Raw genomic sequence first — 26,624 nt, forward strand, 5'->3', positions numbered from 1 at the left:
AGGGGTGAAGCGTTTTAACAGTCAGTACAGCAGAAGACCTGCTGTGACCTGTCGAAGCGAAAAAAAAAAAAAAAGGAAAAAAAAGCTTCTGTGTGTGTCCCAGACATAAAGAAACAAAGATGTGGCAAAATGAAACAGGAGGAGGTGACGGCAGCAAAAGTGACTCAGACAGCTACAGCCAGACTTTATGGTCTGTAGGAGTGCCCTCAGAGCTTCCACACTCCTGATTTATTTTTCCAGGTGGCTTGAGTAACAACATAGGAAACAGGAAAAATCTGAGGGCCAGTAATGGAAGACATCTTTGTTTTGTCTCCTCAGAGTGGACTGCACACAGTGTAAGGAAGATAGGACAGCAGAGAGATATGACTCAAACTCCCTTAGATCTGGAAAGAGAAGAAGAATGGGGTGGAGAAAAAAAAAACAAGAGGAGAGGATAAGGAAGATAAAGAGGTGGGAGAAGAAGAAAGATTGAGTCCCAAACTGAAAAGCCAAAGACGAGCCTTTCAGTTTTCTACAATGTAAATGACACAAAGGCAAAAACTGAGGAGAAGCAATCAGCAAATGTTTATCTGCTTGAAAAACTGCTTTAATGACTAGTTTAAAAACAGCTGCCAATTAATTTTCTGTTTACTAATCACTAAAGCAGACAGAAGATCAAAATAATTTAAAAAAACTTCATTAATAAAAAGTGAACTTTTTTATTAATGAAATGATACAAATCAACACAGAAGCTATATTCTAGGAATGGCAACCAACTCTGAAGCGGCACGCAGCACAAATAAAAATGAAGCAAACTAGGATAACACAGTGAATAGGAGTTTGTATATTTTATGAATGGGTACTGCAGTATGCACAGGCTATATAAAGACTGTAGTATGTGGCATTGCTTTATGCCATTGTCTCTATACAAATACACATTAATTAAAAAAAAAAAGATCAAAAATGAGGAAAAATAAGCTTAAAGAAGCAAGTAACAGATACAAGTGAGAGTCCTTAGAAAAAGATCAGATGATTGTTACAAAACACGTGGCAATACAGTGATATAATCATCAGTGATTTAATGATGTCCCAGCTTTGGGATCAGCTCTGAAAGGTGGGATCGTACCTTCCTTTCCGGATATTTCTGGAAGTTATGCAGGAAAAAGATAAACAGGGACAGCAATATTATCAACTTTGGTGTTCAAGCAGCAGTGTGATAAAAAAAACATGCAGTGCAGAAAAACTGGCATTTACTTGAAATCTCACATCTTCATCTTTTGCTATCAACAAAGTAAACTCTACTGCCTGCCGGTGCAGGATCTGTCCGGGTAGATACAAGCTATAGTTATGAGATGAAGGCAAAAGATTATGACGAACGCATCCGTTCCTCAGCATACTGCAGCGTGCCACGGCAAAGCTAGCATGAGACAAGACAAAGCGGATAAAGCAGGCAGAAGAAAGACGACCGGGAGTCAAATCCAGCTGTGCACACTGAACTATGGAGAGACGTGCTTTCTAAGAAGGGATTCTAATATGTGCACCAGTATGCTAGAGAAAACTTCAAGGAGAGCCTCACCAATCCAGCAAAGCACTCCTAACATCACTAGAGTCATTACAATACATAACAATCCCAACCCTAATTTTGTTACTCTTCTTCAAAGAGGAGTCAAATTCTAATCATCATCATCATCTCATGCCATGATGCAAGTTTCAGGGAAGATTTTATGTAAACAAAACAAGCCAGCAAGCTACTGAAATGCTTTCATTCGTGCCAAATTCCTCGACATACCCGCAGATGGTGAACCATCTACTGCACATCCACCCGCTTTAAGAAGAAACCCACATGCTCTCTTGTGGCGAGTATGGATCAGGCAGTAAGCAGAGGAGCGTTCAGCAGCGAGCTGCAGGCAGGCATCTATGTCAGCTGACAGAAGGAATAGGGCAGGCACACACAGACGGAGGCATGCCAGAGCTCTTACTTGAATCCCCAACCAGTTCCCCCCAGGATTATCGCCGCCAGCAGAATAGCCCCAGCAACCGAGCCTATGATGATATTGGTACCACTGGGACCTGTGGGAGTGACGGAAGAGGCATGTAGGAGTGCTGAGAACCAATAAGTGACTTTTTGGGTAGATCAAAAATTAAACTTTAGAAAATCATAGTACAACAACAACCAAAGTTTAATTTTTATGTTTGTTTATTTTAAAAAAGTTAAATAAAAGTCTAATTTTGATTTTTTTTTCTTTGTTCTGTCTCCTTATTTGCCACCACATGTTGTTAAGCTCTGCTGGATTCACTGTAGCTGCAGTTTGTTGTTGAAGAGAAAGCAAATGCACTGTAATTATTTATTAATAATGTTTTTTTAATTAATTGTCGCATCTTTTCAATAAATTATTAAACAACTAAATATTACAAAAAGCACATCATATTAAACAGTACAAATAGGTATGAACTTAAGGGGGGACTTCAGATACGAAACCGACTTTTGCAAATGATTAGATGATCAAAAAGCAAATGAGCTCCGTTACTTTAGCAGAGCTGGCGGTACAGAGTCTGTCTGACGAAAGGACTAAACTGCTCTGTGAGGTTACCTTTATACTTCTCTGGGCCATCTGGCGAGGTGGGGGTTGGGATCGGGTCAAACACGCTGCAGTCCTTCCCGGTGTAGTCTGGATCACAGATACACTTCACCTCGTTACTGCACGTCTGCAGGACACAGAGGACGAAGACAGTCAAAGCTTTATAAATGAGATAAAGTTCTAAAGTCCAAATTTGAAACAAAGGAAGCTCCAAGGTGGGACAGATGGCGGTTGTGGACTCACCCCGTGGTGGGAGCAGATATGCAAGGATGAGGATCCAGGGCAGGTGCTGAGGTTGAAGGTGGTAACGGGGAGGCAGCGACGCTCCAAACACATCATGTTCGGCCCACATGGTGTCCCATCTTCCACATAGCCCAGATCCAAGCCATCATCCAGCACTGCGTGACCACCCCTGTGGGTCAGACAGTTATGTCAAATCATGCTTACCTAATACAATAATGTCTTCATGTGCAATCTTTTCCAAAAGGCTAACTTTCTGAGTGCATTCATCCACTACTGACAAGACAAAGAACTAAAATAGGAAAAACAAATAGATGAAACTGACACTTTTTCATGCCGAGGGTTTGAATTTCATCAGGCTGCCTCACCTGCAGTCCAGGTATCTGCTCTGATGGTGGATGGTCAGGCTGGTGACCTTTCCCTGCAGCTCGCCAAATCTCGGTCTGTCTGTCAGATTGGTGCAAAGCAGCAAACCACACAGAACGTCCCTGATGCAGGAAACCGAGAGAAGATGGAACAATAAAAGTTTAAAAATATTCCAGATAATCTAATTATAGATGACAGTTCTTTTGTTATACACAGAAAGTTATATTCACTGACTGTTTATTGCACGGCACCCATCCCTGGCCACTGGAGTGTGGACCACAGTTTCCTCTCTCCGTGCCCTCAGAGTTCAGCTTTTCATAGCAAAATCTGTCAGCTGAGTCTGGGAAAAGAGAACAAACATTTATTAAAAAACCTTACAGTGAGTGTTACAATTAACTTATTTAGAAGATGTAAAGACAGAGGTTATGGCCAAAGAAAAGCGTTAGCATGAATAGCCATTAAAAGGCAATAAAAAAAATAAATCAAGAAATAAAGCTCAATATCAAATCCAAACCTACTGAAGCCCCACAGAGTCTTGCACTGGCTATCTCTGGTCTTGCAGCGACCTCCATAACAGCGACCCTGGCAGGGAAAAGAGAGGAATTAAAGATGCAGAGCAGATAAGAGAAGGAGGGAAGAATGTGCTATTAAATATAACTGTAATTGAACTTTACTTGGCCATCTTCACACGTGTAGCCATCCAGTTTGTGGACATTATGGGGACACTGGAAGAGAAATAACATCATCTGCCTTTTATCGTCACTGTTGTGTTAGATCTCTGAATTTCACTGCAGGGTGCTCTTTTTCACCTGGCTCGAGTCTCCTGTGCAGGTCTCAGGAATGTCACAGTCATTCACAGCACTGCGGCACGTCACCCCTCTCAGCTCATACTGCATCAGGAGCAGAGGAGAACACAAATGTGAGACATGTGGAGGAATGGTGCATGGAAAATGAGATGGACACAGTCAATCTATGCTATCCAGTTAGCTCCTCCAAGTCCAAGGCTGGTCTACGGCTTTGAGCTCTGTCAGCCCTCACCCCACAGAAGTCGAGCTCCATTTAAATGTTTAATTTTGCCTCAGTTATGGAGGAAATAACGGTCCTCTGTTAATGAACCAGCAACATTGGCTGCACCTCTACCAAGATTTTATATCAGTTTGCATCATCGGAGCCTTTCCAATCAGTCTGACGGAAATGCAACCTTATATTCTCAGAGTCTAAGGTATCAGCACAGGGATCTCGGAGATGGAAAGAATTATGGTTTGATGCATTAAAACAGCTTACCTTACAGTCCCTGCAACAGAGCCCATTGCTGCACATGGCATTATGGGTAAGAGTGCACTTCTTGCAGCAGTTAGCTCCACTCAGGGCGCACTCCTGCAGGGCAGAGAGGGTTTTCTTTTAGGTCCTCACATCCCAAACTCATACAACTAATATCTACACTTACAATCTAACACAGTATAAAGACAAAACTAGTTAAACCATCATTGAATTAATTAGTTTATGCTCACCACCAGTGATCCACAGTCACATTCCTCTCCAAGCTCTACATACCCATTGCCACACTCTGATGGGTCTAGGAGCTACGCGGGAAACAGGCGGTAAAAACACATTTCTAAAAGGCACACTGTGAATCCATTCAGTCTATAGCAAGAAATGAGAGTTTTTCTTATATTTGTATCCCTATAAAAGAGATTAATTCTGACCTTAAGAGCCTCTGATAGTAACTGACTGTCTCTCACCTTTGTGGGCTTGTTGAAGAGGCAGCTGCCTCCTCCCTGCTGGAGGAAACGCAGATACTCATCTATACTGCAGCGAGAGAACTTCCTTGGCAGGTAGTAGCTGATTAACACAAGAAACAGAAAATATTTAGCAATTCATCGATTAACTGAAACATCTCTTGAAAATCATAAAACATCTGTTTTAGCTCAGAATTCTTACTAAATGTACAGAAAGGTTAATTTATTGTTACCCTGTATCCTCCATGATACAGCCCAGCCACGGATCTGGACACCTGCAGTCACCTGGAGAAAAGCAAAACAAGCCTGTGCTGAAACTGAGGATGTGCTTGTTATACCTGAAACAGTGAGATGATGTGTTTGCTCAGGGATAAATGTATAAGAATAGGCTCAGCGGGCAAATGAAATGAGTGCTGTTTATTAGTTTAGATTTCTTGTGGTGGTGGAGGGATGATGATTTGGGCTCGTTTTAAAGCCACAGGATCTGATTATCTTGCAGTCTCTAAGTCTAACATGATCTCCTCTGTATGCCAAAGTATTCTAATCTCAAATGTGAGTCTTGGTCTCCCTTTAAGTCTTGTGCAAGGCTTTAGTTCATCTCTACACCGAGTTTTACCAGCAGCTGTTCGCTCCTTGTTCCTTAGCATGCCGATGTTCTGACCAAGACTCTGAGACAATGTGATGGCCATAGGACCCACACTGCCAAACTGAAGAAACACACAATCAAACACACCAATAATTATCCTCACAAATATCAATATTTAGAAGTTTAGTAGACAGTAGAGAGCACAGATGTCACCTCATTGATCCCTCCACCCCGAGTCAGCGAGCAGATGCCCCCAATGTAGGCTGCCTCGCTGCGGCTGCTCATGAACGTCCTCCCTCTGTGGTAAAGACAAGACTGTTAGGAAAGAAGGAGAGCAAGCCGGAGGAGGATGAGGAGGAGAAAACGAAGACTCACGAGAAGAGATGCACAGCATCAACGCGCTCCTTGATGCTCTCCTTCCTGTACTTCATGAAGTCACGCAGGGTGAGCAACGGGTCATCGCCGACAGCCACCCTGTTTTCAGATGACCAGGTTTCCATAGCTACCAGGACGATGCGAGTGTTGAGCTGCTCCTTGTAGATCTAAAAGAGATAATCAGCACATGATTGCGCATCTTCACCTGGTGTGTAATCAATCATTTAAGTGCCCAATTTCTGTGAATAGTTGCAGTAGACCCCTCTGAAAGGAAGAGGGTGCTGTGGGATAAGACTGGACTAGTTCCTTCTTTTATAATAGAATACAACGGCTCAGTCTACAGCGTTAAAACAAGAAAGACTAAAAAGCTACAACAGAAAACTCAGATTGAAGAAAAATAGCTCGTCTTAGATGGTTCTGTCTATTTTTTTTAATGACAGCTTCATGAAGCAGTGTAAATTAAATTTCCATATAAAATCTTTTGTCAAAGCCAAATTTTTCATGGTTTAAGTAGGAGTATTCATACATATTGGAGGAATATGCAAATCACTAATATTCCCAGTGCAGCTGGTTAAAGATGCTTCAGCTAGACCGTAACATGTAAACCTGAGCATCTTTCACTCATCCTGGCAACGTTTCCAATGTAACCTTTTGCTGCCTACCTAAAAATCCCTGTCAGAGCTGGTAAACTCCAGATAATTCCATCTCAAATCTTTGGACACAATCTGTTAAGCTTAAATGTGATATATTAATTCATATTTATGAATAACAATGATTTAAATTGTGCAATATTGCATATAACGGAGACAGTTGTATCCATCTACTTCAGTGATGGAGAAGGAAGGCAACAGCTGGTTGCCACAGAAACCATCACTGTCCCCAGCCAGTGAAGGGTTTCACATGCTGAGGACAAAAGCATGGAGGGATTTTTTTGCTCTTCATTTGGCTGTTTTAGAGGATAATCATATGCAATCAGCTCCATTCCACACACTGCAGAAAAAAGGTTATTATATAAATGATACAAAAGGCTCAGAGTGAGGTTTCTGACTGTAAAGATTCATCGCTTTACTCTGTTCATAATAAACATCTCCAAAATAATTCATCCTCCACTGTAAGCACCATTTGTCTTACTTAAAATCTAAACATGCAACATTTTCACTTCTGTTTGATGTGCAATACTCTGCAAAAGTCTTGGCTCAGCCCTCATTTCTTCATATTTTGACAGGAAAACGGGAAATAAATGGGCCATTTATTGAAACATGTGCAAACATACATGCAAAAATAGTATAAAAGGTAAAAATAAAGTTTGAGAGTGAATATGGTTATCTTAACTCTTCAACACAGGTTGAACTCTACTAGTCAACCTTTCCTGTGATTTCTTTAAGTAGCCTTCAGAAATAGTTCACCAGGCTCATTGAGGAAAAAAAAAAGCTCCTCTTTGGATGTTGGCTGCTTTTTGTTCTATTCTGTCAAAAAAATTCCCATATTGCTTAAATAATGTTGAGGCCCGGCTCTGTGGAGGTCAGTCCATGACTGATGGTGCTCGGTTGTGTGCTTTTTCTATCCAGGTATGCTTTTACTGCACTGACAGTGTGTTTGGGATCATTGTTATCCTAAGAATTTAGGCCACTGTCAATCAAAGTTTTCAGTTGACAGCTCTTTGAGAATCACCTTGTTGGTGCAAAAATACTATTTTATGTTTGTCAAACTGTTATTTTTGACATTTTTAATAGATTAAACTAAAGAAATTGGAACAAATTATGTGCTTTTGCAACAGACTGCTAGTAACAACATGCCTAAAGACACCATTTAAGACACCTCTTTGGTTGTTTGCCAAGCTGTCATGTGTGTAGACACAACACTGGTTCATCCCTTGATTAAGGTGCTATTTTTTATGCTTGAATGATTTATGGGTGAGTGTTAAACATTCCTCTCAAAAAGGTCAGATACAAAGAAAACCTATTGCATTTGAGAAAATAATAAAAATAATAATAATGGAGATGGCTTAAAAACAAAGTCACAGTAAAATGGCTTGTAGGACTTTCCCAAATACAAAAGGGCAGCTGTCCAACTTAGAAATGTTTCATCTGCCAGAAAAGCCTCTGAAATGTGGCAGCAGCCATAAAGAAAGCTTGAGAGCCCCTGATTCAATATGAGGGGAGCCATGCTTAAAGAGAAAACAATCAAAACATAAAGAACTTAAACACATTTAAAATCTTACAGAGTCTTGTTACATTTATACCATCTATGCCCGTCCTTTAAGCACTGAACATCAAGGGTGTTATCTGCTGCAGGGCTTAAAACTATTCTTATTAAAAATATAAAAATAAACTCCTCACCAAATCTGCCATGTTCACCACCGATTTAGAAAAAATCTTCGTCTGCGTGGTCGACCGGCGTAACTGCACAAACTAAAAAGATAAGACCATGTTACTGCGAGACTCACAATCAATTATCATCACTCCTGTTACTCAAACAAGGTAAAAGAGAACTTGTGGGAGCTGCCGGGTTCACAGATACCAGTTCATAATCGTTGACCACCATCAGCTCGATGTACTTGGTCTCAGTCTGGACGGTGCGTTGGCCTCGCCTCACCTGGAAGAAGGCAAAATAAAATCCACAGAGCCAGACGTTTGAGCATGCTGTCACTATAACCTTGATACAAGATAAACAGACAGAACACCACAACACACACACACACACACCACAAAACCAGCAGGTGGAACTATTACTCACACTGCATGCGTGCACACATGCTGACACTGATGAAACTCTAGAGTTTGTCCTTGAGAAGGCAAAACAACGTGGAGATCATTCATTCATAAGCAGATTTTAGTTACTTGTGCCTGAAAAGATCGACTGCAGCTTGAGCATGTGGTTGCTTTAGATGTTTGATAGAAAGAAAAAAATGGCTCTGAAAAATAAATGTGCTCAGGTGGGTTTTCTTAGTTTTTTGTTTTTTTTAAAATACTCAGACCTAAGTACAGTATGTTGATCGAACAACTGTCATCACATTTTGATTCTAACTTTATTATACTGTGATTAGTCCAGAGAGCACGAGACTGACTTATCTCAACTGAAACCAGCTTTGCACTCATGAAAGAGCCCATTGATCACAGGTAAAAATGGGGTTTGCTGCCACTGAAGGTCATTTTTTAATTTGTAGTACTTTGGATAATGTTGAAAGATGAAAAGTTACAGGCAAAAAACGCATTATTATACTTGTTTTTAAGTCTGCTCTGTGCTAGCCTGAAGGATGCATACAGACATCTGTGCAAAGTCAAACATTCACCCTGTGAAGGTAAAATTAATGAGGAACCATAAAGGCTGTTGCCCAGACAGACATCTCTTCAACTTCACACCTTCACTTCTTTATACAAGTAGAGTCTAAACAGAGTTCAAATTTATTCCAGAGGTGTTGCCTGAGAAATTTTTTTCCTATTTTCTAGGACTGTTTTTAATCAGAATTAAAAATGAGTCATATCATCATCTGACTTATTTGTAAAATATTAATTTCTCCTCACTGATGATTCTTTGTTGGTCACTCTCTCAGCATTGCTGCTGCCAACATGATCCCAGCAGGCCAACTGTGTGTTTGGAGGTGTGTGTGCAGAGAAAGAATCAGAGCTTGAAGGAAAACTGACTTGTCTTCTTGAGCGTCGAAGACCTTCTGTGAGTATCGGCTTTTCTTCGGTAGACCAGCTGACTTCATCGCTTAGCTCGCCATCCTCTTCGCTTTGCCTGCGTGACTGCATCTTAGCCTCTGTGCTGTTCATGGAGCATCCTGCAACACACAAGCAGACACCACTGAGAGGGAAAAGTGGCTGTTATCATTCCAGTGATGGATGCAACCATGTATTTTAGTTCAGTGATCTGCAGGAGGAATCAATATCAGAGCCCGTGGTAGGGAGAAAAAAGGGGAGCGCATGAGCACAAATGGAGAGAGTTAGGGGTGAAGAGGCACAGAGGAACAGGAATGAGTGGGGAGGTGACTCCAGAGAGGAAGAGTAAGGGACAAATGGGAGAGGTGGAGAAGGAACGCAGCCAAATGAGATGTTTAGGAAGGGCGTGGAGGACAGATGGACAACCTGAGGACTCTGAACGTGAAGGGAGTGAAGAAGCAGAACCAAACAGGGGTTTGCATTACAGAACATTTGACTGCATTAGATAACTGTCAAGGACAAAAGTGTCATCTCCAAACAAGGAATAGCACCAGCCTTTGAGTTTTAGTAACAAACTGCATCCTATCAGGGTTTCATCAAAATAAGATCCAGATTTTTAAATGTATCTTTTTCACACCACTAACAGCTCCTCATAGTGAATTTCTGGTGAAATTCTGTATCATTAAACCAATGAGAGCTTATATGAAGAATACTGACATTTGGAAATTATTGTACGAGAAAAAAAACGAGTGGACTTACCTGGACAGGGAGGTGGAAAAATGTCAGTGTTAGGCATTCGAAACACAACGTGGTCATTGTGCTCCTGGAGGGCGACAGGGAAGAACACAGAGGGAGAGGAAGATGGAAACAATTTAATGGATGTCAATTTTTTTCTGTAGCTGAAATGCAGCAAGGGAAGCCAATAAATGACTGTTATTCCACGATTACACTTTATAGATCAAGATTTTACATTTAAAAAAAAACTTAGAATAAACTTAGATTGAAAGATTAAACCGGTGGTTTAACACGATATTGATTTTTATGACCACACACAAGCAGCCAGTCTTTTTCTTATTTTGTCTAGTTTACTTTTTTCACTAATCAGCAAAATCCATTTTTTTAAGAAATATTATTGAGGGCTGAAAAACTGCCTGAATCTTCTTTGCAGAGCCAACTGGTCTCAAAAAAGAGGAGACATAGAAACAAAAGGTGCAGAAGTAAATGATACTAAATCATTAAATGATTCTAAAAATCTGGAGAAATCTCTGTGGGGAAGTTTCCCACCCCAAAATTAGTCCTGGATGCCTGTGATCTTCATACCCTCAACCAGCACTGCATTAAAAACAGGAATGAGTCAGTTAAAGAAATCACTGCATGGGCTCAGGAACTCTTCCAGAAATAATTGTGAGCACAGTTCATTGTGCCATCCACAAATGCATATTAACACAGTCCTCAGGACTAAAGAGGAGCTAGTTGTTATTAGTGCTCAGTTCAAAAGCCTGCATCTCTGATGCTATAGGAGTGCATTAGTGCCTATGGATTTGGCAGCTTGTACACCTAAAAAGATATATACAGGGTTTAGAGCAACATATGCTCCCATCCAAATGACGTCTGTTTCAGTGACTGTCTTGCATATTTCAGTAAGACAATACTAAATCACATTCTCCATTAAAACAGCATGGCTTTGCAGTACAAGGCCTAACTGCTGAGCAGCTAGAATCCCATGTCAGGCAAAAACTTCATCTCATTACTCTTCCAAAACTCCAGCAACTGCTCTCCTCAGTTTCCAGATGTTTATGGGATGCTGCACAGAAGTAAACATGGTCTTTTATGACCAGGGAGTAACTGGCCTTCAATCAGGTACTCAGAGGACCTGTGCTTATGTGTATATGTCACTTATCTTGGGATTTATATGTCATAATTTTTAATGTTAAAAAAAAAATGTTTAAAAAAAAAATTCAAAGTGAACCAGCAGCAGGTTAAGTGGAAATCTGAGCCTTGAAAACCTGTACTGGGATTTGATCGATAGACGTGAAACTGCAGAAAGCATTCATTTAATGGATCTTAATGCTGCTGAAGTATTAAATATAGTTTAGAAAAACATATGCTTAAATCATACAAAACCTGAATGGACTTCTCATTGTGAACTTAAAGCTTCTGTGTGGAGAAAAAAAGTAGAAAGTGCTGATGCATATTTAATCAATCACGGGGCTGTCATAATGGCAGCAACTCCACTGGACACAGTGGTACACTTGAGCTGGGGATAAATACTTTATGAAAATGACCCATCTGAGAGAGAGCTGAGGAGAGAGGAAGAGAGTGAGGGAGTTTGAAGATGAGCTGAGAGGCTATTGATTCATCTCTCCAGTCTATGTAATTGAGCTGTACTGCGATCACTGTGAGCCTTAATGGAAAAAAAAAAAAAAAAAAAAAAAGGCTCAGCCTCTTCCTCTCTAAACACTTTTATCCCACTTACGTCAGTCACTCTGTTGAATCTCCATTTATTTTAAATGCAACTCTTTTAAGATCAAAATCTGAATATTTGTAAAGGGCCAAAACTTTCTTTTTGTCAACTTTTCCTTCGCTCACCTGCCTCTTTTCAGACACTGGAAATGCTTCCGTGGTGGTGGATTGTGTGTATATTCAATACTTTCCACACAGAAACTCAGAGATAGAGTAACACTGACGGTAAGTTATGGAGAGTGGAGATACTGTGAGAAAGGGAGACCTGACAAAGCAGCTCCCAAACATGATTCAAAGACCTACTACTGAAACAGAGTCTATTACATGTGGCCTGCTTAAATAAATAAATAAAAGTGAAAGAAAAATATGAACTCATTGTATTTTCACATGGTGTCAGAGTAATCTGAAAAAACTGTCTCAGAGTGGAAAATCTGGAACAACAATTTGGAAAGTTATACGTGTCATACATAAAAATATGGCAGATGAAAATAAATATTTAGATGACAGGTAATAAAAATCTGACTAGTAGTGCAGAAATCTGCATACCAAGTCAGGTGGAAACACTGTGCAATAAAATACAACACAGATCTTTGCAGCGCTCATTTTGTTGTCACGTTGTGACTTAAAGCACACGAACACAACAAAATCAGAGGAACGGCTCCCTATCTTAAGAAATGGGGGTCATGAACGAAACAAATGAACGCGTGGTTAACAAGTCCAACTACTCATCATTAACTCTTCACTTCAAGTCAAGTAAAAGTCAAAGTAAACTTTATTGTCATCTCTGCTATATACAGTACAGTAAATAGAGAGATGAGACGATGAGGCTCTATTTCCATTCAATGCAAAAGACAGCAATAAATATAAGAAGAGTAAGAAATAAATATACACTTTAAGACTAAGGTAAAGGTAAAAGGAATAAATATATGCTTTAAAATTAAGGTGCGAAACACAACAATACACAAAACACTGTAAAAAAAACAAAAAAAACAAACCCAAAACAAAACAAAACAAAAAAAACCCCACTGAATTTGCCGGAGCGCTATCAGCCGCTGCCTGCTCATGGTGCCGCCGGAAGTTACTTACCGCTCCAGTGCCAAGAGGTTCGATCCCGTAAGAGAAGTTCCCGTCAGAAAACATCCCCCTAAATAAAACAAAATTATCATGTATGATAATTGCTTCACCACTTCTTTTCTAAAATGTGTTTCTATTTATTAGAAAACAAATAGAAAGGTGGATCGGGGGAAGGTGAGAATTATTTATTTTATTTTAAACATAAATGATCCTTTAGTCTTTAATTAGATTAATTTCCACTGATTTTCAGGGTGTTTCGTGCATAATTTGGCATAGAAAGTCTGGCTCATTGGAAGCAAATATAAAGAAATGTGGCTCAAGACTTTTGCACAGTATACTGGTCTGTGTGCAATAGGGTTTTATTTTGAGCAATTAAAAACAATGCTTGGGTTCTCATTAATGTAGCCCCACAGTGTTGGACTCACTGCAGGCCGTGGCAGGTGGACAAAGCAGCCCAGGACCCTGGCACCCCTCGTATTCGCCCGTGGTAGAAGCAGTGCTCCCCTCCCTGAAACCAAACAAGAGGTAACAGTGAGACACCGATACTGTCATCATCCAGTAACATGTACATGTCAAATTTCAGAAAATGAAACCAACACTGTCTGCAAAGCCCTCAATGCTACTGATCTTTTGGCCCATATATACATAGGTATTTTCTGTCAGCGTGAGGCCTATGATCAACCAGGAGGGTCGTCTGAAGGAGATCAGTGACTACTGTATGATTTGGTGTCTGGGAAAACCTACACCTGCTGCAGCAGCTACAGCTGAGTAGAGTTTCAGCAAGGGAAGGGCAGTGTGCGAGTGAGTGGGTATGCATCAGAATTTCCTAATTCACTGGAAGATAGCAACAACTACAGCTTTCTGAAGCACAAAATTCATTAAAGTCAAGGATGAACCCATTGAAGTTATAAAACACATCTGTTCATTTTCAAGGAACTGCTCAGGTCCATCAGCTGGGAAGTACACAGAAACTCAAACTGTATCCATCACTCACACAGACACCTGACATGGGCATATTAGACAGGCACAACATCAATGATGTACTAGTTCACATGCCTCTTGATCCATTACATTTCACAGATTACTGTAATGTGTAAAATACAGAAAGAAAGTGATATGTTTTTCTGTCATTTTGTGGCTGTAATGTAGAAAATAATGAGAATTAAAATCCACCAAGAAGACTTAAGACATACAAGCCATCCTATCCAGAACAAATTAATCTTGTTGATCACAAAATGATGAAGTCCTTCTGTTCAGGAGTATCATGACTTAGCACTTTGCTAATGGTAAATGGACTGGTACTTATATAGCACCTTTGTACTCAATTTAAGCACTCAAAGCACTTCCTACTACAAGTCTTATTCACACCAAGCACACATATATTCATACAGTGCTTATATGAATGCTTAAGCACTTTATCTCACATTCACTCTTCATGGATGCATCAGGGGCAACTCGGGGTTCAGTATCCTGCCCAAGGATAGTTTGACACATAGACCGGAGGAGCTGGGGATCAATTCGCTGATTGTCAAACAACCCGCTGCACCACCTGAGCCACAGCCGCCATGAATATGGAAGTGAATATTGTTCAGTACATCAGGCACAAGTCTTAATAAAGGTTACGCTGTGAAAACATGCTTTTATTACTGATTATTTAAGTTTTAAGCTGACTTTGTGCTAAGCTAGCCGAGTCAAATTTAACTATGAAAGTATTTTTTTCTCTTTTTGGCTCCGTATAATGTCAGTGATTGCAGAGGTCCTGGACATGTGCTGTGGTTGTGAGCACAGCAGCCCCACCTCCAAACCTTCTGTTTGCAAGGGGCAGCCAATGAGAAGAAAGTTTAAAGGAAGGGACAGTAGCAGGGGATACAGCTGAGGGTATTTTAATGAGGAGAAAAGCAGTCCCTTCATGGAGCTGCTTTGAAAGGCAACTCTGGAAAGATAATTAATGAACTTGTCATTTTAAATCATGTGTATACATTTTTTCTGCTAAAAATAATTATAAAAAAGCTATTTTGGATTGACCCTAAAAACCTTTTTTCCCCCCATTGTAAAGAATGCAATGATTTAATAAACTAACCAATTTGGAGCTTGCAAGAGAGATGGAAAAAAAAAGGTTATATTAACACAACAGAAGCAGAGATATCTGACTTTCAGTCACTGGATCCTACATATTTAAACATGCAACTTTAAAGTGTTTCTCCAGACAGTCTGCCTGATAGACCTATACATTACACACCATCTATCAGTCAGCTGACACCACTTAATTTTCTTGATTCATCTGGAAAAATCCCCCAAAAAACTACAGACAGAATTTACAAGAGCTACAAAATAAAAAAGGTTCTAAAGGCTGATGAACTGCTTGTATGCCCCTCTACTAAAGGATAAAATTAGCTCTGATAATGAGTGACTGTCTCAATCCACAGCCAAGTTGGCAGAACCACTGGAAGGAGCAACCTGTACACCTCACTGCCAGATAACTCCACCTGATTATTCATAATCACCTAAAAGGCTCCAACTGAACGATCATGTTTTGAACGTAGTGTTTGTAATCTGCGTCTCGCTGTACACGAATGATCGGATTACGACAATCTGAGAGGAGACTGGCTACTGTCAGTCAAGTGACACGTGCATGCTTTTAAATGTGCGAGCTAAAAGTTGAAGGAGCAAAGAATTTCTCTAATAATAATCATGCATGCTTTAACAGACACAATGGAAATTAAAGTTTGGTGTCTTGTTTGCAAATACTTGGAACTCAGGTGTGTGTGTGTGTGCGCGCGTATGCATGTGTGTGACTGCGAGAGAGTCAGTTTCAGGTGTTTGTAATGAACCCCAATAAGTCATGTCTGCTACCCGATCCTGCTGTCATCCAGCACGGCCGACAGATCAAAAAGAAAAGGGGCAACTTGGAGCTGCTGTTCTTTATGCTTGGCCGACCTTTATTCTGAGCTCCAGCTCAAAGCTGAAAGCTCAGAGAGATCCTGTCGCGTCCAAGTTATCTCTCAGACACATGACATCCTTGTTACTTTTCAAAGACAAAGGGCAATGTGTAATGTATTTTAACTGACACTGAGTATTACTTTCACTGCAAGGTCATTTCAGCTGATCTTCTCGAAGGTGGATTAAATCTTCACAGGTACATCTGCACACACAGTCAGGCTACTGTTGATGACAGCTTTATATGAGGCTCGCTCTCTTGGAGCAGAATGCTGTCTGGCAGGGGCCATTTAGTCTGTGCTGGTATTTTATTCTGATTCAATTAAACTAAAGAAGCAATGGAAACTGCTAACTCTTAAAGCCCAACAGTTATGTGTGATTAAACTAAGATGATGTCTCCATGTAAAAAGTTGTAATCTCACAGTGTTCTGACCCGATTTATTCAAGGATTCAGAAAAGACATTAATTAGCTTAGAAAAGTTCTGCAACGTAACTAAACTATCTCAGCGTCGTCTTCATGAAAGCATAGAAACACTATATATAAATAAAATTTAAAGGAAAGAACATGTCTAGGGTGGGTCCACAATGCATTTAATAGGGTATAGTCAGCAGGTGATTCTACATTGCTGGGACTCTTATTCAGATTGAGTTCAGATTATTGATGCAGCCCTCCACAACAGTCACAGTTCCTCATGCAGATCACTACAACTGCCCCATGAAAGACTGGGACTGCACCAATAAGCTTAAAAAAGGCAAATAATTAATTTTAATATTGAGCAAAAGTGAATCCAGCTTATTAGAGAGGGCCTTCACAACAGCCACAGTTTCTCATGTGGCCTAACTCCTCCCATATTTACAACACCATAAAAATCATTGAATCATTTTCATTTGTAAGCCAACAGCACGAAGAGGCCAAATAATACTAGCATGGGCACGTACTGAGTGCACCTTGGGCATTTCACTCACATGTAAACATCATGGTAGGGCTAAAAGGAAACATGAGAAATGCCGACTGGCAATAATAGGCTAATAAGGAACAGCAGCTTGCTATATAGATTTATATCCAAAATTAAGGCTGTGAAAATCAACATTAAACTTTTACACTGATATATAATTTCAGAGATCAGCTCAAAGCTAACAACAATAAATTAAACATAGTGCTTCCTTCCAGACATTAGAGTAAGTCCCGTTATTTTTATGAAGCTTATTTACATGCAGCACCAGTTCTAGTCTGTCGAGGACTGAAAGAACATTCATCATTCATACCGAATAGTGAGGCAACTCACAGCACTTAGCAAGTTAATAAATAAATAAAAGGTAGGATTACGAGACTAAATGGAGGAAATCAAATTGCCTGACACAGCAGGCACACACTGACTGTCAGGGACTGAGTATGCTTTTCAGAGTTGCACTTCACATGATGTCCACTCACTCTTCCATTTAAACCATGCTGAAATTTCATTAGTGCTGGAAGGACAGCGACAAGTGAAGTATGACATTAAAACGGAGAAATTGTATGAATGAAAAAAGAAAAGGAAAAAAAAAAAACTGCTTGCACTCACAAATTGAGACAGTCACGTCCTGCAGAAACAGCCATACTGAACTTGACATAATCAGCTGTAACAGAATTAGAAAAGCTGGAGTGCTTGATGTCTGGACTCAGCATTGTTCAGAGTCTGAGAGCAGTGGGTGGGTGGCGGGGTATGAAATAATAGGTACTAATGTAAAGTGGAAAAGAGGACTGGAAAGAACAGAAGCATTACGTTTTAGAGTATTTAAAATAATGAGGAAAAACTATTTCCTCCAGATGCGATAAGCATCTGGTGCTGGCAAGAAGAGACAATTTTACAGTATTAGGAGAAACATTAAACAGACTTAAGAAGAAGGAATGTAAATCAATCTAAAAGACTCCCCATTTCTCTGTGTTTCAGAGAAGCTAATTCATCAGTCTTCAGGGTTCATTTCACATGCAGTGTTGCTAGCTGATAGTCTGCCGTAACCCATTGTGCATTAATCAGTCTGGCAATTATATCACCGTTTCATTACGACAATTAGAGTAAAACAGCACATATCATAGTGAAGTTAAATGAAATTTCCCATTGACAACCCATTTGTTTTCAGGTGAACACACTAACCCAACACAAGGAAAAAAACCTTTTGTAATGGTTGATAATAAGTTTTATTTAAAAAAAAATCTGCTGGCAATGTTATAACTCAAAAATGCAGCTCATGTCAATTCCAACCATCGTTATTCACAATTTAATTTCTCTGTTAGCTGTGTGTCACTGAGATTACATCTGAATGGACCGTCACCAGCTCAGCAGAATAACCAGGATCCACAGGGGCCAATGAGAAAAAGGCGACACACAAAGACAGGCAATTTACTGGCTTCCCTATAAAACTATATAAATCAGTATAGAGCAGATGGAAAGGGGAGGGGCCTGCATGAATGTTCTTAGTGCAGCTTGTAGGCAAGAAAATGAAGCAGTTAAGACATAGAAATCTAGTGAACAAATTAATCTTACCAGAGTACTAATTAAATTAACATTTTAGATTTTTTTTTAACATTTCACTTCTACTGCATTTATTACTACAGACCAGACGACTACTACTACTACTACTACTACTACTACTACTATACTACTACTACTAATAATAATAATAATAATAATCCTGCCTTGTGTATTATAATTTATAAAGGGTAGCAAAAAAATGGTGGAGCCGCTGGACAAAATAAGAAAAAATATAAAAAAATAATAACTAATAATTTTTTTTACCATATTCATAACTCTTTTATGGGCTTTTCAATAACAATAAATGGCATTAAACCTGTTTTTAATCAAAGTGTATTTCTAGATTAAATTAGCACAACATTCAAACACTGCCATTCTAATGTGATTATTTTACGGTGTTCCCCAGGGATCTATTATCGGGCCACTTTTAATCAAATTAGTGCAGTAATTCTCCATTTCTCTCATTCCGTGCTCAAATTGGCTTATTATTATTATTATTATTATTATAAGGGTTGTAATTTTAACATAGTTAGTAGGGAAAAAAATGGTAAAAAGTATCCTTTCTAAATATGTAGGGTCTGTCAGACTTTATATCTTTGGGGTCAGCCACATTACCAAAACTCAGTTATTAATATTATTATTTTTAATGAATTCAAAATCAAAATTATAAATTGAATCTTAAAAAAACCCAAACACTTAGAATATGACATAAATTTAGTTATTGAATATTGAGTCATTTAAAAGCTGATAAATGACATCAAAGTAAGAGAGACATTGGTCTGCCTTTGTGGTTAATTTAATGATCTTGATTCATTTTGATTGGTGAATAGTGTTTCATATTGAGACCATTGATAAATCTTTATGCCTCCTTCCTGCACTATTTAATTATTTGGCCTTTTTATTTCTTTGATTTTAACCGGTTGAAATAATCTTCAAATGTAATGTCTGTGCCCGGATTATCCAAAGGTCAGGGCAGAAGGTGGCTGTAAAATCTGATTTAGTCCTTTCTGGAAATGCACATGATTTGAATTCCCCTCATGACACAAAGTAGGCCCACACTGGTACTGCTGCTGTCTGCTGGTTTCCATGGCAACCGTCTACGATTGGTCAGGTGGTTCTTTGGCAGAGAGGATACAGACAGAGAGACACCGTCTCGCAGAGGCTGTCGAGAGTCAAGCTGTCTGCCCATCTTGGATTCATTAAAGGCCATTTTGCTCAAATTTATAATTCATGACAGAGAGGGCCATGTCAACAATCTAACCATCAGGGCTCATGCAGCTGTAGCCAGAAAGGTGTTTTTGGACACCTTTCCACAGGTCCAGGATAATGTGTGGACCTGATAACCTGAAGAGTTGTTATGGAGCAACACATCTGGGCTAGCACATATTTTGCAGTCATTTACACCTATTTCTAGACGTTCAAAAACATGCTTTTTAGGCATTTCTGGACAGGACACAAAAATAACGTTTTTGTTTCACTCAATTACTGATTCTGCTTGGTTTAATTCAGGTGGAATACTCCAAACTGGGATGGAGAACCATAATGTTTCTACAAACAGCCACACAAAAATCATTTTCAGCCTCAATCGTTTGATGTGAGAGCGTTTACTGTCAAAGCCACTGTCAGCAGGATGTTAGTTTGCTAGGTTGCAGGAGGTTGAAGTCAGTCGCAGCTGACACTAGGCAGTCAGTCACATGGCCAACACAAAGACAGAAAAGATTCATGCTCACATTCTCACCTAGTGCCATTTTGGAGCCATCAAATAACCCCACCTCGAAGTCCTTGGACTGTCCTTTTTTTTTTTTTTTCCCTTCAGGGCAGGTGTTAACCATGACTATTATTAGATTAATTAGGAACACTTGCCACAGTGTTAAAACTGTTTCTGTAAACCTACCATATTCTGTGACAGCTGGCCGTCTTCCTCAAAGTGACGCTCGACATAGTCTGTAGACAGCAGATTGCTGGAATGTGAAGATTGGAAAAATATTAGGAGCAAAAACAAAAAGTAAATAGAAATACTAAAAAAAGCACCTAGTACTAAAGTAATTAATCTCTTTTACAAGGGTTTCGACTTTTGCTTACTGGTCCTTTCATAGAAATAAATAAAATCAGCGTCATGAAAAAGACAAAAGTATTAAAAGGGGTGTGATGTGACTTGTTGTGACTTAAACCTCAATATAATATTAGGACACTTTACTTCAGTGTATTGCTCGTCTGGGTCTGAATATGGCCACATCATCTGTTATTTATCAATGTTTAGCCAGCACCCAGTTCGTGTAATATGATGTGCGAGAACATAGTTATGTCAGTAATTGTGGTGAACCACTTAAAGTGATGTTTAATGGACCTGAGGTAAGCTTTGCAGGTGTGCGGTGACTTACTGGTTGAGCTCCAGGTCGAGTATGAAGGATGTACCAAAGGCTTTCACCAAGAAGCTGCTCTGGGCCAAATGGATGGGCTAAAAGAGAGTGAGGGAAGGGGAAGAAGGAAGGAGTGTGTGAGCACCATAGAAGGCATAAATACTGTAAAGAAAATAACGGCTGCAGTTAATAACTGAATTTAAAATCATTTCTCATTTATGGTGCCTTAAAGAGAAACAGTCTGAAACGCTGCAAACATTTGATCTTAATTTCATCACTCTCAACATACACACATAATACTCTGTACACAATTTGTGCTGCCCTGTATACCCCCCCCCCCCTTTAATTTTATATCAACAGATACTAACATAATAAAACTGATATTTTATGATGATTTTAGAACAACACGCTAACGTCAGCCTGGTTTTATTACAATGTAACAACATCAGTCTGTTATAGTTCCACTGTGATGTTCTAACACAGTGGCCACAATACTCATGGCCATTGATCAATGCTCTTTGAGGGGTTGTTGTAATCAATGGTCATGACAATTTGCATATTAATGAACAAGAAACTGACCTCACAAACCACTGTTCACCAGTGTTGCTAGTTTCATTCATTAAGCAAATATACTCTTTCTAAGGCTGGGGAAACCTGCAGTCAGATAAGACTGAATAAGTCACTTGGATGAGTGACGAAACATTTTTCAGTGAGTTTCTCCCACTGAAAATATTACGTCCAGATGAACAGAATCAACTCTTTGGGATAGTTAATATAAAGTTTTTACTGATTTTCACATTCGGTGTGACCTAGACCCAATTTTCACCAAAATTAAATCAGCTGTTTTGTATTTACCGTCACATAAAATTTTGAACGACATCTTGAAAACTGTGGACGCTAGACTGCTAACAAACAGACAAGTCAGACAAACAGAACAGATTACATGCTCCCTTCCTTTGAGCAAATCCAGCTTTTACCAAGCCCGCAGCAAAACACTTGTCTCTGTAGATATTAAGGCTTGTTTTATTCACCACTTAGTTGCTAACTTTGTCTGACTTTTAAAGAGTCGACTGAAAATGAGGCCAAGCAAGCAGGGGAAATGAACCAAAACACAAAAGTCAAGCTAAAAGATGCTGAAGCCATCTTCCCTGTGGTTTCATCACTACGTCAGTGGACACTGTCACTGCCACATTATTCTGGGGAAAAAAAGAAAAAAAAACAAACCCCCACTGTATTGTATAATTACAAGAAACTAATTAGCTGACCGCTACATTTGCTGATCTTTTTGTAACGTGTGCTGATGTCAAATTTAGTGTGCAGTATGGGCCTTTTTCTTCTTTTTAACTTTAAAAAGATGGTCAAAAATCTAACGCAGACACTTTTTGCTGTTTCACAAATTCACCTCGGAGGGTTTTACATTTCAAACGAAAGATGATACCTTATTTCTTAGACCCTGGATAGAGACTAAAACTTGCTTACAATAAAAGGATTATCCTTCTAAGTAGAGCGGATATGCAGCAGAAGCTATAGGTGGCAGAAAAAATATAAGCAGCAAAATTACAATACGAATATCCTTTTTTAGGAATGTTTCCCCAGAGGAGAGACATCTTATCCACCCAGCGGCTTTTGGATAAAATTCTGTGCTGAGGGCTCATTGTCTCCGTCTAACCTTGCTCCAAGGTGAGCCCAATCCATATTAAAAGAGAGTTCTGTGGTAGCTCCCGTCAGTACTCACTGGCCAGCGGCAAGGCAGGTCTCATTAGTAATACCCTGCACTCTCAGCAAACCACTTAGTATCAATCTAAACCTCCACTGGGTCCATATACCATACAATAAAAGACCACAACGGGGGTTGTGAGCAGCAATACAAATGCTCCATTAGCACTCTCACTATTATATTTTTCTTATTTAAATTTTGATCATAATTCAGCCCACACTGCAATTTAGTTCCACACGTTACATTGTTGTCCACAGATACAAATGGACCCACAGTTTTAAAAAACTTGCACCAGACTATACAGTCACGCTAAAAAGGTTTTACGTACAAGGGAATAACAAAAAAATAACAAAAATAACTTAGCAGGTCTAAAAATTCAGTAGCTACAACCTCAGATGAACTACACAAAAAAAAGCATATAACACCATGTATTTATTTATTATTATTTACAGCTGCATCTGAACAAACCAAAAAACTTCTGGAAGACTCTCCTTTGCAGAGATTAGACCAGAGTGGAGACGTTTGGCCGTAATGCACAAAACCCATCACAGCATATCAACACTAACACCACATACCATAAGCACAGTGGTGGAGGGGTGATGATTTGAGCTTGGACGCGAGGCAATGATTCGACCGTCAACTCCTCCATATACCAAAATATTCTGGAGTCAAATATGAGGTCATCAGTCTGGCAGCTAAAACTTGACTGAAATTGCATCAAATGACAATGACCCCAAGCACAGCAACAAATCTACAATAGAATGGTGAAAGATACCAACACTGAAGGTGTTACAGAGATCCAGACCTCAAGCACGACCTTAAATGAATGCCTGAACTTCAATGGGCTGACCTACCATTGTAAAGTTAGGTCAGTCAAGTTATTGCATGTAAAGGTGCTTCTACAGTCACTGAATCCTGAGGTGCACCTTGTCTTTCCACACACCGCTTCTCCATTTTGGCTTAGTCTTTTTTACATAAATACTATGTCGTGTCGGTACTGACCTCAAGCTGTATTCTAAAAGCTTTAAGAACTGGTTATATTATGGTTATAATATGTCCTTAGAACTGACATTATCATGACTGTGTACTGTTACTTTAAGTGGAGCTTTACCCATTAAAAATATTCTCATACTTTCACTGGATATGAGAACTGGATTTCATAGCTATGACTCACAGATCAAATAAGAGTTTTTCATTAGTAAGGCCCACATTGTCCAAAGTCAAACTCAGAGCATCAGGTCACAAGTGCGATCAGCACTTTTAAGACTTATTTTTGGCTTTTATTGGTAGGACAGTAGCAGACAGGGAAGCAGAGGAAATAACATACAGCAATTGTAGCTAAATTTTGTATCCACAATTGAAAACCACCCTATCGTAAGTTTTAAACCAGCCACTTGATCTGAACGCCAGCATTAACTTCAAGGCGTTTTTCTAAACTGGGAGAAATCCCTGACTCAAATCTTTTTTCCAGTCCATAATTACAAATTTAAAGCTGAGGGCAATTTTACAGCAACATTAAGGGGAGCCTGCAAAGCTTTTCCTTGTTTTTGTTTTTTTTATGCTGTGTATATGACCAAAACTTTAAATACTCACATCAATGTGTGTGCAGGTAAGAGACAAAAGGTCAGACTTCACACTGCTCTAAACATAGCAGCCCCATCCACCTGGTGTTCAAACCTTCTATTTGAGAAGGGCAACCAGCTCAAAGTGTGGAGCTACACCTGCACGATTCAGACAGTTGATGAACTAAAGGGCTGCACAACTGCCTGGTATAAGTTAAATAAAGATTATTTTGAACTGAGAATCATGCGAAGCTACTTTGGTAGAGCCCAAGACTGAAAATATGAAGCTGGTAACAGGTAACAGGCCAACTTTAAATCCTTGTGATGCAAAAATCACATAAAACAATCACCGTGCAGCGATCAGCAGCTAGCACAGTGTAAAATAAGCCTGCTGATCGCATCTCATATCTAAATTCAAGTCTAAGGGCACCTCCGGTATCAGCAGAAAGAGATCACGAGACAACACGCTGACCACAGGGGGCACATCAAGGTCAAACCCGTGTCATATCCACTGACCTGCCAGCCGCTGACTGACAGCATTTATAGCAAAGGTAACAAAAGAGGACAGGTAGAGGTGTGAAATATAATCTGATGAGGCCGAAAGGAGCAAAAGGCTGAAGTTGAGGGGGTGGGATGTGTTTTATCTGCCTTTTTATGGTCTGGTGTGTGGTGTGTGTGTGTGTGGGTTGGGGGGTGTTAAAGAATGGTGTAAATGTGACAGACAGATGACTTCAGGAGAGAAGGCATAGAGGGGAAAAACAAGCTTGACAGAGAGCAGATTTATTACACAGTTTCCATCTTTTCTCTGTAGCAAACAGCAAGCAAAGGTTCATTTACACTTTCAGTGTCCAGCTTTATGCACAGTAAACTAATCTGAAATCAATACAACCTGGTTACATATCATGAAGATGACCCACATCAGCAAAACTAACACTAAACCTCTGAAAAATTCAAATGAAAATGGTTTCAGTCTGCTAAGAGCAGTGAACAGACAAACTTTCTACTCTACACTTTTACGATTTTCTGCATCACTGATGAAATTGTTCCTGCTGCATGTCTGACTAAACACAGTGTTAGAAAACATCTTGGTCGGGGGTCTACAAGGTCTACTCTTGATGTCAGTCTTGTCTTAATCTGATCTCCGTGTGGGGAAAAATGTAGAAACCGATATTTATGGAAATCTAATGACGATAAATGATGTGTTCAGATCTGATGGTTTGGACAACAGGTGTAAAAACCACAAAAAAAAAAAGAAAAAAAAAGGCGGTAACAAAAGCAGGCAAAGCTCACCTGCTCACCGGCTGGGTGGTTCTTGACCCGGGTGTCCAGCCGGCTGTGCAGGAGCTCCTCCTCAGTGTGGATCTGCTGCAGGAGTCGCTTGGGCTGAACGACCTCCTCCGCGGGCGGCAGCCTTCCCTCCGGACTCCCCCATTCTCTCAGAGCTGCAGAGGACACGCACAGGCGGGGCGAAAAGGTCATTTATGTTTTACTTACCAGAATCAACAACTGGCCGTGAGCTTCTTGTTGTCCCCACTTATTTATTAAATCGCGAGTATTTGGCTCTGTGTTTGAAGCGTGGGAGCCTCTTACCTGTCTCGGCGTACCGTGCGTAGACTGCAGCGAACAGCAGGCATCTCACCGCGAGCATGATGCTCACATAGTCCCAGTGATTTCCTCCGCGCAGCGCCGTTAAATGAACCGACACCAGCCGTGAGCGGAGCTGCAGCAGGACTCTTGTTGTTGTTGTTGTTGTTGTTGTTGTTGACAGTGAAGACAAACACAGCAGCTTGGTGCCTTCACACTGTACGCCCGCATTTCTCACTCCCTGTCCGCCTGCGGCGAGTTACAGACACCTTGAAGGGGCTCCTCCTCTAGGCTGGGGTAACATGGTGTTTGTGTGTCCGTGTCGCCCTGAGTTGCTCGGCTTCACACACCTGTCTGCCGGCTTCGTTACTGAGTGAGGCTGCGCGAGGAAACAAGCAGCACGTGGGGCGTGACGGGACCACCCACACTCTTTAATGGATCCAACACTCGGGCCCGGGAGCCCGAGGGGAAACACCTGATATCATCCTCCAGACTCAGGCATTATTTTAAGGACTTCAAATGCATGCCATCCATCTAATGCATTTCAAACAGTGGTTTATTATTTATAATGCAGATAAGCTAAGTGTATTTTCTTTGCCCTGTCGATTAGAATAAATACATTTTCTTATAATTAATATTGAATTAAAGCTATTATCCCGAAAGAATTATGTAAATGAATATATTTGAATTATATATACGCAATAATATGATTCACTTATCGGTTGGGTGAAAACTGGGATGAGGAGAACATATCAAATATTGTTCATGTCAGCTGGTCTGATGAGTCACACAGGACACATCGACCTGCTGCTGCCCTTGCTTCATCCTTCACTTCTTATTTAAGTTTTACATACAGTCAGCATTTATAAAGTCTTCACCACACTTGGA

The 26,624-nt window shown here is 40.0% G+C and overlaps 1 protein-coding gene across 3 annotated transcripts; it reads right to left on the reverse strand.

Moving 5' to 3' along the window:
- Nucleotides 1-51: 51 nt before the first annotated feature.
- On the reverse strand, nucleotides 52-26,115 carry adam11 (ADAM metallopeptidase domain 11). 3 transcript variants are annotated; one of them, XR_005614014.1, is made up of 27 exons: nucleotides 25,743-26,115; nucleotides 25,443-25,594; nucleotides 20,895-20,971; nucleotides 20,408-20,474; nucleotides 13,489-13,571; nucleotides 13,076-13,133; nucleotides 10,286-10,349; nucleotides 9,509-9,648; nucleotides 8,385-8,459; nucleotides 8,204-8,275; nucleotides 5,865-6,031; nucleotides 5,703-5,787; nucleotides 5,520-5,610; nucleotides 5,137-5,188; nucleotides 4,907-5,006; nucleotides 4,676-4,747; nucleotides 4,449-4,541; nucleotides 3,974-4,054; nucleotides 3,839-3,889; nucleotides 3,683-3,746; nucleotides 3,399-3,504; nucleotides 3,167-3,286; nucleotides 2,802-2,970; nucleotides 2,571-2,685; nucleotides 1,959-2,049; nucleotides 1,769-1,880; nucleotides 52-1,123 (listed from the first exon to the last, which is right to left on the reverse strand). XR_005614014.1 is itself a non-coding variant. In XM_031751936.2 (26 exons), exons 1-26 carry the CDS (start codon nucleotides 25,798-25,800, stop codon nucleotides 1,081-1,083), a joined length of 2,346 nt encoding a protein of 781 aa, XP_031607796.1. In that variant the 5' UTR covers nucleotides 25,801-26,115; the 3' UTR covers nucleotides 52-1,080. The 3 variants fall into 3 exon arrangements, 2 of the variants coding, with proteins under 2 accessions (XP_031607796.1, XP_039471932.1); XM_031751936.2 differs by lacking the exon at nucleotides 1,769-1,880; XM_039615998.1 differs by having other exon boundaries at nucleotides 52-1,880.
- Nucleotides 26,116-26,624: the final 509 nt, after the last annotated feature.

This window comes from Oreochromis aureus, linkage group 8 (genome assembly GCF_013358895.1).
Source record: "Oreochromis aureus strain Israel breed Guangdong linkage group 8, ZZ_aureus, whole genome shotgun sequence".
In the NCBI taxonomy this organism is placed as follows: Eukaryota; Metazoa; Chordata; class Actinopteri; order Cichliformes; family Cichlidae; genus Oreochromis; species Oreochromis aureus.